This window comes from Dermacentor silvarum, chromosome 3 (genome assembly GCF_013339745.2).
Source record: "Dermacentor silvarum isolate Dsil-2018 chromosome 3, BIME_Dsil_1.4, whole genome shotgun sequence".
NCBI classification, from domain to species: Eukaryota; Metazoa; Arthropoda; class Arachnida; order Ixodida; family Ixodidae; genus Dermacentor; species Dermacentor silvarum.
Window position 1 is genome coordinate 23,500,247 of NC_051156.1, and position 12,534 is coordinate 23,512,780.

A 12,534-nucleotide genomic window follows, 5' to 3' on the forward strand; every position below is an offset into this window, starting at 1 on the left:
TGGCCCAATACTTTTATAGTCTTGCTTGCAAATTTGCATTTTTTTGTATTGATCTGGAGACCAGCATTTGCAAGGCACTTGAGAACTTCGTCTAATCGATGAAGATGTTGGCTGAAGTTAGACGAAAAGATGACAATATCGTCCAGATAACAGAGGCAGGTCTTCCATTTTAGTCCACGAAGTACGTTATCTATCATGCGCTCAAATGTGGCGGGAGCGTTACAAAGACCAAAAGGCATCACGTTAAATTCATAAAGTCCGTCTGGTGTAATGAATGCGGTCTTTTCTTTGTCAGTCTCGTTCATCGGAATTTGCCAATAGCCTGATCGAAGATCAAGGCTGGAGAAATATTCCGCCCCTTGCAGTGTGTCCAAAGCGTCGTCGATTCGAGGTATTGGATATACGTCCTTGCGTGTGATCTTATTGAGCGCTCGATAGTCGACGCAAAAGCGAACGGAGCCATCCTTTTTCTTTACCAGAACCACGGGAGAAGCCCAGGAACTAGATGAAGGTCTAATTATCTTCCGCGCAAGCATGTCAGCAACCTGTTGTTCAATGACCCTCCGTTCGGACGGCGAGACACGATAGGGGCGTCGTCGTATGATAGCGGAACCATCGGTTTCGATGCGGTGTGAAGCCACAGAAGTTTGGCTCAACACAGGGGAACAGCTATCGAAACAGGCTTTGTGCTTCGCTAAGACCGCCAGTAAGGCTTCGGACTGCGCGGCGGTTAGGTCAGAACCAAGAACGGCTGGGGGAGGGAAGGAATCATCCAAACCCGAGGTAGGTGCTGGCGATGAAGAAGGGCAAAGCGTGACTATAGAGATAGGTTGAGTGTCGGCGAGGGTAGCCACAGTCATCCCTTTGGGCAGCATCACAGGATCTGGGGTCGTGTTGCAGGCAGACAGAAGGGCGCGGCCACATGAAAACCGGACGAGACAGGCGGCAATGAGGATTCCACGAGAAGTACAGCGGGAAGAAGGGGCGACTAGAGCGTCTCCGTCGGCGATCTGCCGGGATGTTACGGATACAACGTCTTCGTGACCAGGACGCAGGACGTAGTCTTCATCAATGGCCAAGTTCACGCATGAAGGTGAAGAATCTGTAACAGGTGCAAGCGCTGTATCCGCGATGTGGACAACTTCCTCTCTACATGAAATGACGGCTGAAGCAGAATGTAGGAAGTCCCAACCCAAGATAAGTTCATGGATACACGTTGGAAGCACGATAAACTCAATGTGGTGGCGAATGCCGTCGATGAAAACACGAGCAGTACACTGTCCGTCGGGGTGTATGAATGCATTATTAGCACCACGCAAAATAGGTCCAAGATAAGGCGTTTTCACTTTCCGGAGCCGTGAACACAGATCACTACGAAGAACAGAAACGGCGGCACCGGTATCGATGAGAGCAGACGCGGGAACACCTTCAACAGTTACATAAAGCATGTTGGCCGGGCGAACAGGAGGAATTTTCGAAGACCGATAGGAAGCAGTTTCCCCTCCAAAAACTGCAACAGTTAGTTTTCCGAGTGCTGGTCGGCAAGATGGGAAGTGGGACGAAGCGGCGATGTAGAGCGCCGGTAAGGCGAAGGAGAACGACGTCTGGCCGAACGGGAACTATGAGGCAGATTGGGAGCAACTGGAGGAGACGGTGAACGCTGCTGAGGGAACGAGTACGGACCGGGATAGTAGGAGTCTGGTCGGCGAGTGCGGTCTCTCTCGTGCTCAGCATAGCCTCGTCTTTCATCCTGCTGGCGACGGCGGCAGAAGCGAGATATATGGCCGCGTATACCACAGTAAAAACAAACCGGACGAGGTGGACGCCACTGGGGGTAGGATGGCGCAGCAAGTGCTCTGGTTCCCATCGAGGCCAAATGGTCATAGGTAACGTCAGGAGGCATGGAGGTCACGGTAGGGGTGGGGAGCGAAGCAACATCCGCGTAGGTAGGTGAGGGGCGCGCTACCGGAGCAAGATGCGTGGTGGGTGTAGTCATCGCTGTCAACTCCTGCTTTACGATCTCGCGCAAGTCGAAGGTGGGGGTTAAGGCACAGGCAGTAGGTGAACGCCTCAGGTCTAATACTTGAAGCTCCTCGCGGATGATGGTGCGGATGAGAGCACGGAGATCTGAAGAATGGGGAACCTGAGGATCGCGACTGTCATGCTGAAGACGAAGAGACTGCATCTCGTCCAGGCGCTGACACGTGGCAGTGATGTCTTGGACAGAAGCCGGATTTTGCACGATTAAGGCGTTGAACGCGACAGACCCAATGCCTTTTAATATGTGTCGCACGTGTTCGGCTTCCGTCATGCTAGGGTTCGCACGGCGGCACAGAGCCAAGACATCCTCTATGTATGAGGTGTACGACTCTTCCGGAAGTTGGAGGCGCGTGCCCAGCTTTTGCTTGGCGACTTCGGCACGGCTAGACGAGAAAGCGAAGACTTGCCGCAGCTTGGCGGTAAACGTGGACCAATCCGAGATGTCGGATTCATGATTGAAATACCACGTCTGTGCAACACCGGTCAAGTAGAATGCGACGTGCCGCAATTTCTGGGTATCGGTCCACTTATTGCAAGAACTCACGCGGTCGTAGTTGTCGATCCAATCGTCGACGTCATCACCGCGGCGTCCCGCAAAGACAGGGGGATCGCGTTGAGGGCACGTCACAGTCCAAGAGGGAACCGCAGGCGGAGTCGTTTGTGCGGTAGGGTTAGAGGCGCCGGAAGAGCCGGGGTTGGAAGTGTCCATCATAGTAGGGGTAACCGGGCGCAGGCGGCGACCGGAACGTAGCTCCAGGGAGGACGGGAACGCGAGAGGACGTCGGGGTCTTGACGTACCTCCACCACTTTATAAGACCGAGACCGACCGAGCTGTCAAGCGCTTTTTATTCCAAAAAGCAAACGCCCCAGCTCATGCGCGAAGAAGTAGAAGAACAGGGAAGGTGATGATGGCTATGTACAAATGAAAAGGACGAAGTACGTTAATAGTGCTTGCAATATATATATATATGTACGCCAAACGGCAAAGCCACCAACGAAACCGAAGTCATCGTCCGGGAAATCTACGCAATGGCGTGGGGGCAAAGGCTGAGACCTAGTGATGGCCGTCCATAAAGTCTCAACTTCACAAGAGAATGTATTTTGCACCGCTGTTGCAGCATTTTTCGTACATTGTGGCCGACGCCTAACCCAACGCGCGTGCCCGGCTGATCGCAATACACTCATTTTGCGGTACATGCACCGTCGCAATGAAGCTGTTTGAATTATCAATTTCACTGAAAAATTATGACAAAAGTCGTCAAACTTGGCAAGCTTGCACTTTCCGGAAGTTTTATTTCTAGAAGTCGGTCAGCCTGGATTTCTTACACTTCACAGCAAGCAAAGGCATTACACGAGTCTCACAATCTGTTAAAAGAGCCATCGCAATGTCATTGTCGTGGGCTCTGATTACTTTTATGATGAGGTCAAAAGGATCCATTACATTCAAAGCAGTCGTCGGAGTCAGTGTGTCTAGCGGGTTATCATTTTCTCCAGATGAGACGTTAGCATCTTGACAACAGCGGCTGCGGCTCGGCCGCTCGGGCGCTATCTTGAAAGCAATCTGCGACGTGCACAAAGTGAGCGCCCGCGTGGGCCTCATCTTCAAAGCGATCTGCGATGTGTGCAATGTGCAACTAGTGCCGGTAGAGTCGTGTGGGCTGTGCTTTTGACGTTTAGTTCGCGTTGAAGTGAGAGACGGCACGGAGGTCAATTCACTTGCTGCTATTGCTGCGCCTTCTCATTCCACGGTGTTGACAGAGAGTTTCTGCGATCGTCGAGCGAGATGTGTTCATGGTTACCTGTGCGCGCGCGACACCGTGCAAGGTAATTTAGTTAGTAAGCGATTGTTTACAAGTTTATATGGCTGATAAAGCTACTATCCTCAGTTTGTATAGCTGTCTACGAATCTGCTATCGCAATCTATGCTTCGTCTTCCGGACACGCAGCACGGAGAAAAAGGCAGTGATTGAGGTGATCCCGTGCTGTCTCGCGCAGGCGCATGATGGCCATGCGTGGCTATGGATTGCAGTGGCTCAAATCGGTACATTGAATTTAATTTCGTTCAAGAAAACCTCGTTCAAGCGGACGTACGATCGTCACAGCTTTGGAAGGGCCTTCTAATTTGACTACTCGGCAGTTCCAATTTCAATTGAGTCCCAGTTTAGTTCTTGACAAGTTTGTTGAAATGGAAATACCGAATAAAACGCCTTCGTTATGAAGGGACTTTTTTGTATTACTTTCTATGGGCAGCTGATGGGGAATCGGAAAATCTTCGTTGTGGCGGAAATTTCGTTGTAGGGGGATTCGACTGTATATTAATATTACCAGCTGTGTTGCAATGGCATTGTTTAGGCTACCACATATGCATTTTACTTGTTCTTGCTTTCCTTGTGAGCACTGCTGCTTGCTGTTGATAAACTGTTGCCACGATTGATGCCTCTCTCTCTCTCTGGGCTGGGCTGTGTGCAGACATCAACATGCTGTTGGAGCTGCAGCTGGCCCAGAAGATGTACTCAGCTGCCTTGATGGTGAGTGGTGTAAAGCACTGCAGATGAAGTTGCATGTGTGTGCAGTGGTAACGCTTTCCTTTATTGTACTGATTTGTGGCACCTTCCAGAAAACAACGAAATTTACCATTTTTGAAAGTTTTTAAGTGTTCTTCACTGCTTTCTACTACAGTTGCCGACTGATAATTCAGACTAGATGGGGACAGTCAAATAGTTGGAAGTCCGAAATAATGGATTCGCCAGAAAATAAGGGACACTATTCTACAAATCACCAAGAAAGGTGGGCCATATTCTCAGATCATCACTTGTGGGGATACCTTCTGTGGTGGACCTCTGGAGGTCTTCCTGCTAGCCGTAGGCCGTGAGAGAACCTTTTCTGGCTGCGAAGAAGATTTCATGGAACTTGGCAGTTGCTCGCATTACATGCACGGCTCGTGAGACAGAGCAAAGCTCGTGACGATGATGTCTTCACAGTCTTTCACAAGTCGTTCATAATACCCTCCCCACCATGGAGCACCAGGGAAGGTGAACTTCCACTGAATGTTGGAAGGAGAGCAAGAGGCAAGGAAATCGGGGTGTTGTATTGTCGCCCAGAGTTTCAGAAGCTCTTTGAATGATCTAACGAAATTTCAAGCATTGTCACTGTAGATAGTTTGACAAACTCCTCAGCGGAACAAAATCTTTGTAAAACAAATAAAAACTCGAAGTGGACAGCTTTTGTGACGGACCACATAAATAGCGTGATGTACACTCGCTGTTGTGACGGAGCACATACAGTGGAATCTCGTTGATATGATCTTCACAGGAACCGGGAAATAATGTGTATCATCCAAAAATCGTATTATCCAACCAAGTCTTATTTTCGCGAAAAGAAAAAGAAACGGATTATCCGGAAAAACGTATTATGCAGAATCATATCAACGAGACTCTACTGTAAATATCCTGATGTACGCACACATCTGCCGTTCGTTTTCAACATAGGGAGGTCCCGCAAAGTCAACTCCGCTCGCAAAGAATGGAGACGCTTTGACTACTCTGTCTTCGGGCAGCGAAGGCATTTCTTTGTCAAATGCATGCAGTGCTGTCGCTGTCAGATTCCACATATTTGTATGGTTTTTCTTCATAACTTGACGAGGACTGAAGAATCCGAAACTTTTTGCAGACTTATGTTAGGGTGTCACGAACGCCTTCGTGAAGCATGTTCATATGAGCATGTCATGTGTAATAAGTGTGCTCAAGTGCAAGTTAAAGAACCGTTTTAGTTGTATCACAGGGATGTAGGAAAGAAGAGGCGTCCTTTTTTTTTCCTATGCAGTCATCTTCCGCTCTGAAGTGACAGTCCTGTTTCTTGAGGATCGGAAAACTTTCGGCTTCTCTAATTTCTGCCGTTGGAAGTGATCTGCTTAGTCGTATTGAGCCTTTCAGATTGCAATCAATTCCGGATATATGGAACTCGAAGGGAATCGCGATATATTTCAATATATTGTGAGCATTATTCATACGCTTCATATCCTCATCTGTACATACTCATCATCACCATTTTGGGCCTGGTGGTGGGGCTCTCGCTTGGGAGAGAAAAGAGTCTGACGGCCTAAACATTGTCTCACAAGTGGTGGAGTGTGCTGTCCGGTTCCTCGGTCCTCTTGCTCCCGGTCACTCTTCAGCTTCATGTACGCTACAACCCTGGAGCCCCGCTCGGGTCGCCACCTCTTCCAACTGCACTCGACCATGTCCCAAGACCAGCATGCCAGTACTGCGACCATCAACCTTGCCTGCTCCGGCGGCAACCCCTTCTTGGTCACCACCCCTCAAAAGGGTCCACCGGTGTTTGCTGGATTTTGTGGTGACGACGTTGAAGACTGGTTGGAGAATACGAGCGCGTGAGTGACTTTAACCACTGGGACAAATAGGCAAAACTGCGGCACATCGCCTTCTATATTACCGGCGTCGCAACAACTTGGTTTTACAACCCTGAGCTCGATTTCGTCAACTGGAGCACGTTTAAGCACCACCTACGCAAGATTTTCGCAAACTCTTCTGTCCGCTCAGATATTGCCAAGAAGAAGCTTGCTGAGCGTGTTCAGCACTCGGGCGAATGATACACTTCGTATATAGAGGACGTCCTCGCCCTCTGCCGCCGTGTGATCACCTCGATGGCGGAAAGTGACCGTGTACGCCACCTGCTCAAGGGTATTGCGACTGTGGCATTCAATGCTCTTGTCGTGCTGAATCCCACTACCGTCACAGACATCATCAGTACGTGTCAGCACCTGGATAAGCTTATTATGATCCGCTTATACCCTGACACGTCTGATTTCAGGGCGTCCAACGATAGCAAGCTACGTGCTCTGATTCGCTCCATCATCCGAGAGGAACTTCACGCCCAAGCTTCGTTAACCCCTCCTGAAGTCCTTATGACGCCTCCTGGTGGCGGCTTACGCCATATCGTGAGGGAAAAAGATAGCTGCCGTGATGTGCCCGCAAACCCGAGCCCGCACCCATCCCTATGCCAACTTATGCTCAGGTTGCCTCTCTAGTGCCACCCTTGCAGCAGCCGCCGCAGCAGGCACCTCCAATTAACGGGTCCTGAATCCCATCACTGCGCGACCACCTCCTCTTGAATCTTAAAGTGCATGGAACCCACCTCGACCTGTTGCTACTACTGCGGCAACCGTGGCCACATTTCAAGGTTTTGCCAACGCCGTCAGCAAGATGAAGGACGTGGCTATGATGGTTTTGAAAGGGATGAGTTCTCTGGCCCTGTACCACAACGTCAGCATTCATACTACAATTATTATTTTCGACGTTCCCCATCTCCGCAGGAATTCAATGCTGCCGGTTCATTGCATTTCCCGCGCCGTCCCTTTCCATCACCGATGCGGTGCTCCTCTTCCCCTTCTTCGACCGGCTACTTCGTCCTCCGATCACCGCCCGGAAAAACTAACTAGTGCAGCTTCAGGAGGGAAAGCTGCATCCTTTGGACAACTTGAAACTCCTCCGGAGCACCCATTAAATATACTTTTGGCATTTGGTTGAAAGTTTACGGAGTAAAGCGTTGGTTGACACGGGTGCATCGCTTTCGGTTATTAGTACTGACTTGTGTTCTCCGCTTGCGAAAAGTGAAGACTCCATATAATGGTCCTCCCCTACGTTGTGGTATGCAGTTCTTAATCAGCCCTCCGGTGTTTGCACTTGCGCGTGTTTTCATTGATGGGGGGGCATCCCTTCACCAATATTCAATTTTGCTGTGCTATCTTCGTGTACCTATGGAATGATTTGGGATGGGAATTGCTGTCCTCAACGTCAGCTTTAGTATCTTGCCGACAGCGGAACTATTCATATGACGGACAACTGAATCTTCGTCCGTTGTCGATGCTCACAGCTTGCGCTTTGTCGCGTGTAGCGACTGTTTCATTCCCCCGGGCAGTGAGCATATTCTAACACTGGCCTCCGGCACGATTGTAATGGTGATGCGTTCCTTGTACCGAGCGGCTCGCTTCATATCTGTGGGCTTAGCATTGCTCCTAGCCTGGTGTGGTTTCAGGATGGTAGAGCATTGATCGCTGTTCGTAACCCTACTTCTTCGCCAGTTGTGCTCTCCCAGGGCACCGCTGTGACTTGCTTAACTGACGGCGAACCTCTTTGCTGGTACCCTTCACACCGAATCACCACCTTTTTCTACCACAACTGACAGATGATGCTGCGACCACTGCTTTAATGGCCGCAATAATCTTGATCTGACTGCTACGCAGAAAGAAGACCTTATGGCCCTACTGCAAAAACACAGCGCTTCATTAGACGTTTATTCCAAGCTTCTGGGGTGCACTTCCACCGCAGTGCATCGCATCAAAACCGAAGGCAGTTCGATTCTCCTCCGCTGCCCATATCGCGTGTCTTCTGCAGAACGAAAAATCATTGCGGACAACGTTGATGACATGCTTAAAAAAGACATTCTTCTGCCATCGTCCGTTCTTGGTCGTCTCCTATTGTGTTGGTCCGCAAGAAAGACGGCTCTGTGCTATTTTGTGTCAATTATCGAGCACCTAACTAAGATAACGCGCAAAGACATATATCAGATGCCAAGAATCAACGATGCCATTGGCTCCCTCCAGGGCGCTGAATATTTTTCAAGTCTCGACCTTCGATCCGGGTACTGGCAATACCCATGCACGAAGCGGACAAGGACAAGACAGCCTTTGCAACAACCCGATGGACTTTACGAGTTCAACGTAATTCCCTTCTGTTTATGTAATGCTCCTGTAACATTTGAATGTATGATCGACACAGTTTTACCGCGGCCTTAAGTGGAGACCTGTCTGTGGTATTTAGATGACATCGTTAATTTTTCTACAACCTTTGTCAGCACCTTGAGCGTTTGCACGACGTTTTGACATTGTTGTTCGCGCTTTACGTTAAAGGTATAGAAAGATGACTGGAAAAACAGCGAATTAGGTTTTGATTTATCCTACATGCCTAATGGACAAATGGTGCAACATTTGTCCTGGAAGGTGCCTGGACTGATGTACGCAGACGACATTGTGCTACTAGCGGACAATAAAAAAGATTTACAGATACTTGCGAATATCTGTGGGAATGCAGCGACACATCTAGGCCTTAAGTTTAGCACAGAGAAGTCAGGAATCATGATCTTTAATGAAGACGAGTAACTTCATGGTGTCAATTCAACAGCAAGTAATACCACATCGGTGAAGCATATAAGTACCTCGGCATACGAAGGAAAGAGTTACTCAGCAACCACCAGATAATCTCAAACTAAAGGGAAGCGGAATGCATCAATAATGAAACACAGAGCACTGTGGGGCCACAATAGTATGAGTGGTGCGTGGAATCTGGAAAGGAGTAATGGTGCCAGTGCTAACATTTGCAAATGCCATTATATGCTTAAAATCGAATATCTTGTCGGTTTGGAAGTTAACAAATATCAGTAGGCCGGTTGGCGTTGGAGCCCAACGGTAATACCACAAATGGGCATGCAAGGGGACATGGGTGGGCCTCTTTTGAAGTCAGAGAAGCACAGAGCAAAATTAGTTTTGAAAAAAAGGCTCAGGAACATGGATGAAAATAATGGGCGGCTAAAGTACACAAGTATCTCTACATGAAAAGCATGGACACAGAAGGAGGAAGAGGTCAAGGAAGTTGGCAACCAAGACAGGGTAATCGAAACTGTAAATAGACAACCAGGAGTCCAGAAAGAAAGTGAGAGAAATAGAGACCGTGAATCGGATGCAAAGAATGGAAACAAAAAGGACCATGGAGATTTACAAGAATGAGAAGAAAGAAATTAGAAGGGAAAATCTGTATGATAACAGAAAGGGCAGTGCCTTGCTATTTGAGGCTTGAGCCGGTTGCCTAAGGACCAAAACATACCAGAGCAAATATTCGGCACTAGATGAGGCAGGTGTATGCTGCAGTAAAGATCAAGAGACCACTCAGCACATCTTAATGGACTGCGACAGGATCCACCCAGCGAGAACCGTAGGTAACATGCAACTCCCAGAAGCACTTGGGTTAATGTGGAAGGAAACATCAACAGATCAGCCGTAGAGATAAGCAAGAGACGATTAGAGTACTGGTGGAAAAAAAGCAGGGAAATATGGATACGACCTGATCTCTTAAAATCAAAGGTAGCGGAACAAGGTAAATTTTGAAAAAGAAAAGAATAATGAGAGTATACAAAAATGCTAGATAAAGGACATGTATAGTATACCTGACGAAATCAAGCAGGCTAGGTGACCATTTGTCGCCGCCCCGTTTCAAAGGGGTGCCAATAAATCTCATTATCTTCATCATCAGCATGCATTTCTAACGCTGGACTCCAACTCAACACAAAGAAATGCCATTTCGCCCGAAAGAACATCGAAGTGTTGGGCCACCTTATCAGTAAAGATGGCGTTCGACCAGATCCCAACAAGGTTGCTGCCGTGATTCGCTTCCCTCACCCTGAAAATCAAAAACAATTAAAAATTTTCTTGGGCCTGGCCTCCTACTTCTGCCGCTTCATGAGTCATTTTGCTGCCATGGCGTCGCCGCTGCACAAGTTGCTAAAGTCAGGCTCACTTCCAAGTTGCTCACTTCTATCCAAGTCGTCTATCCAAGTTGCTCACTTGGATAGACGACTGTGAACATTCTTTTCAAGTCCTCAAGCAAGCCTTGACATCCGACCCCGTCCTCTGTCACTTTGATGAGAACGCACCAACATGTTTGCACACCGACGCTAGTGGCCATGGAATTGGTGCTGTCCTTCTACAGCGTGATATCACTGTACGAGAGAGAGTTGCGCGACTGGCATAGATTAACGGCTGCCGAACAGAATTACTCGATCACAGAGCAGGAATGCCTCGCAGTAGTTTGGGCCATACTAAAATTTCGACCCTATCTATATGGACGCCACTTCACTGTCATAACCGATCATCACACCTTACGCTGGTTGTTGTCACTGAAAAATTTGTCTGGCCACCTTGGTCGCTGGGTTTTGATGTTGTATACAAGTCAGGAAAAAAACATCAAGATGCCGATGCTCTGTCTCGCTGCTCCCTGCCACTATTATCTACCAGCACGTCTCTCCATTCCGCGCCACGTGATGATGAGACTATGTGTCCACTTACATTAGTACCGCTAGCGGTTACTCACATGCCATCTTCTAATCGCGCCACTCAGTTCGCCTTGTGTCGACATACTGATCCCTACTGCAGCAGCATTATCCAACGACTGTGCGGTACTTTCTGCACCGAATGGCCCAATTACTTCGAGAACTGCAACTATTTAAGCTCGACAACGATGTGCTGCACCGCTACATTTACAACACCGACGGACACCGCTGGGTACCTGTTCTTCCACGTTCACTGTGCACACAAATCCTTGAAGCCTTTCACAACGACCCATCTGATGGCCACTTGGGTTTCCAAAAAACATACCACCGCGATCGGAGCCATTTCTTTTGGCCAGGCATGTCTATCTTTGTGGCCTAATACGTCGTTTCTTGAGTCCAGTGCCAACGGCGGAAACGACTGACTTGGCCTCCTGCTGGCCTTTTACAGCCCATCCCATGTCCCGAGACACGTTTTGCCATCGTTGGGACAGACCTAGTTGGCGTCTGCTCATAACGCCGGCAGGTCATCGATGGATCGTAACGGCTGTTGACCATCTCACACGTTACGCAGAGACTGCTCCTCTACGCTCTAGTTCGGCCTTAGACGTGGGGAGCACATGCCGCCACCTTCACCCGCGGGCGCTCGCCGTCGCTTGCGCACGTAGCGCACGCGGCGGGAGCCGGGCGGACATGGGAGAGATGCACTTTGCCCTCTCCCAGTTCTCGCTCGCCTCTCGTGACGCGCTTACCCGCACGAGAAGAGGGAAAGTATCCGATGGGCGAGGAGGACATTCCCCTCGCGAAAAGGTAAAAAGGTATAAAAGAGCATGACTGAGAGACCCCGGGCCTCTCTGACCTCGCTACGCCTGACCTACCCCTACGGATACACCCGCTGCAACCCGTGAGTGACCTCGCGTGCGTGACTTCTACACGCAACAGGGCAAGCCTATTTATACTTATGATACAGAGCGGACTTCCCTCTGCAAGTGTGTTTTATTGCCCGCAGCAATAAACGTTGAGTTGACTTGCTTGTTGCCTTATTCGCCCGAACCATACGTAGCTGCGATTATACACGCTACGGGTTGGGGAAGACCCCCACATTTGGCCCCACGTTGGGCGCCAGATGTGGGGTCTCACACGTGCTCTTGGGCTTGGGATTGGCGAGCAGCACGCTCGGACGTTTCGCGCGTACGCCGGCCCCCTTTGCGATACCGTCTCGCGACGCTAGGAGCGGTACACCGAAATGGACGAACACAGATCGTTCGAACTTGCCTCCGTTTGCGTGACCGTACACGTGAACGACTAGGCGATGGTGTCATAGCATGGGGCGAACATATTCGCTCGCTATCCGGTCTCGGTGAGTCGGACTTTCTTAGT

The 12,534-nt window shown here is 49.4% G+C and overlaps 1 protein-coding gene across 3 annotated transcripts in view; it reads left to right on the plus strand.

Moving 5' to 3' along the window:
* LOC119445378 (general transcription factor 3C polypeptide 3) overlaps positions 1-12,534 on the plus strand; it is a 501,836-nt gene that overhangs the window by 224,939 nt on the left and 264,363 nt on the right. For all 3 annotated transcript variants that reach the window (XM_049664501.1, XM_037709688.2, XM_049664502.1), the window contains exon 9: positions 4,510-4,568. In XM_049664501.1, coding sequence (XP_049520458.1) covers positions 4,510-4,568 — 59 coding nt within the window. The remainder of the gene's footprint in view (positions 1-4,509; positions 4,569-12,534) is intronic.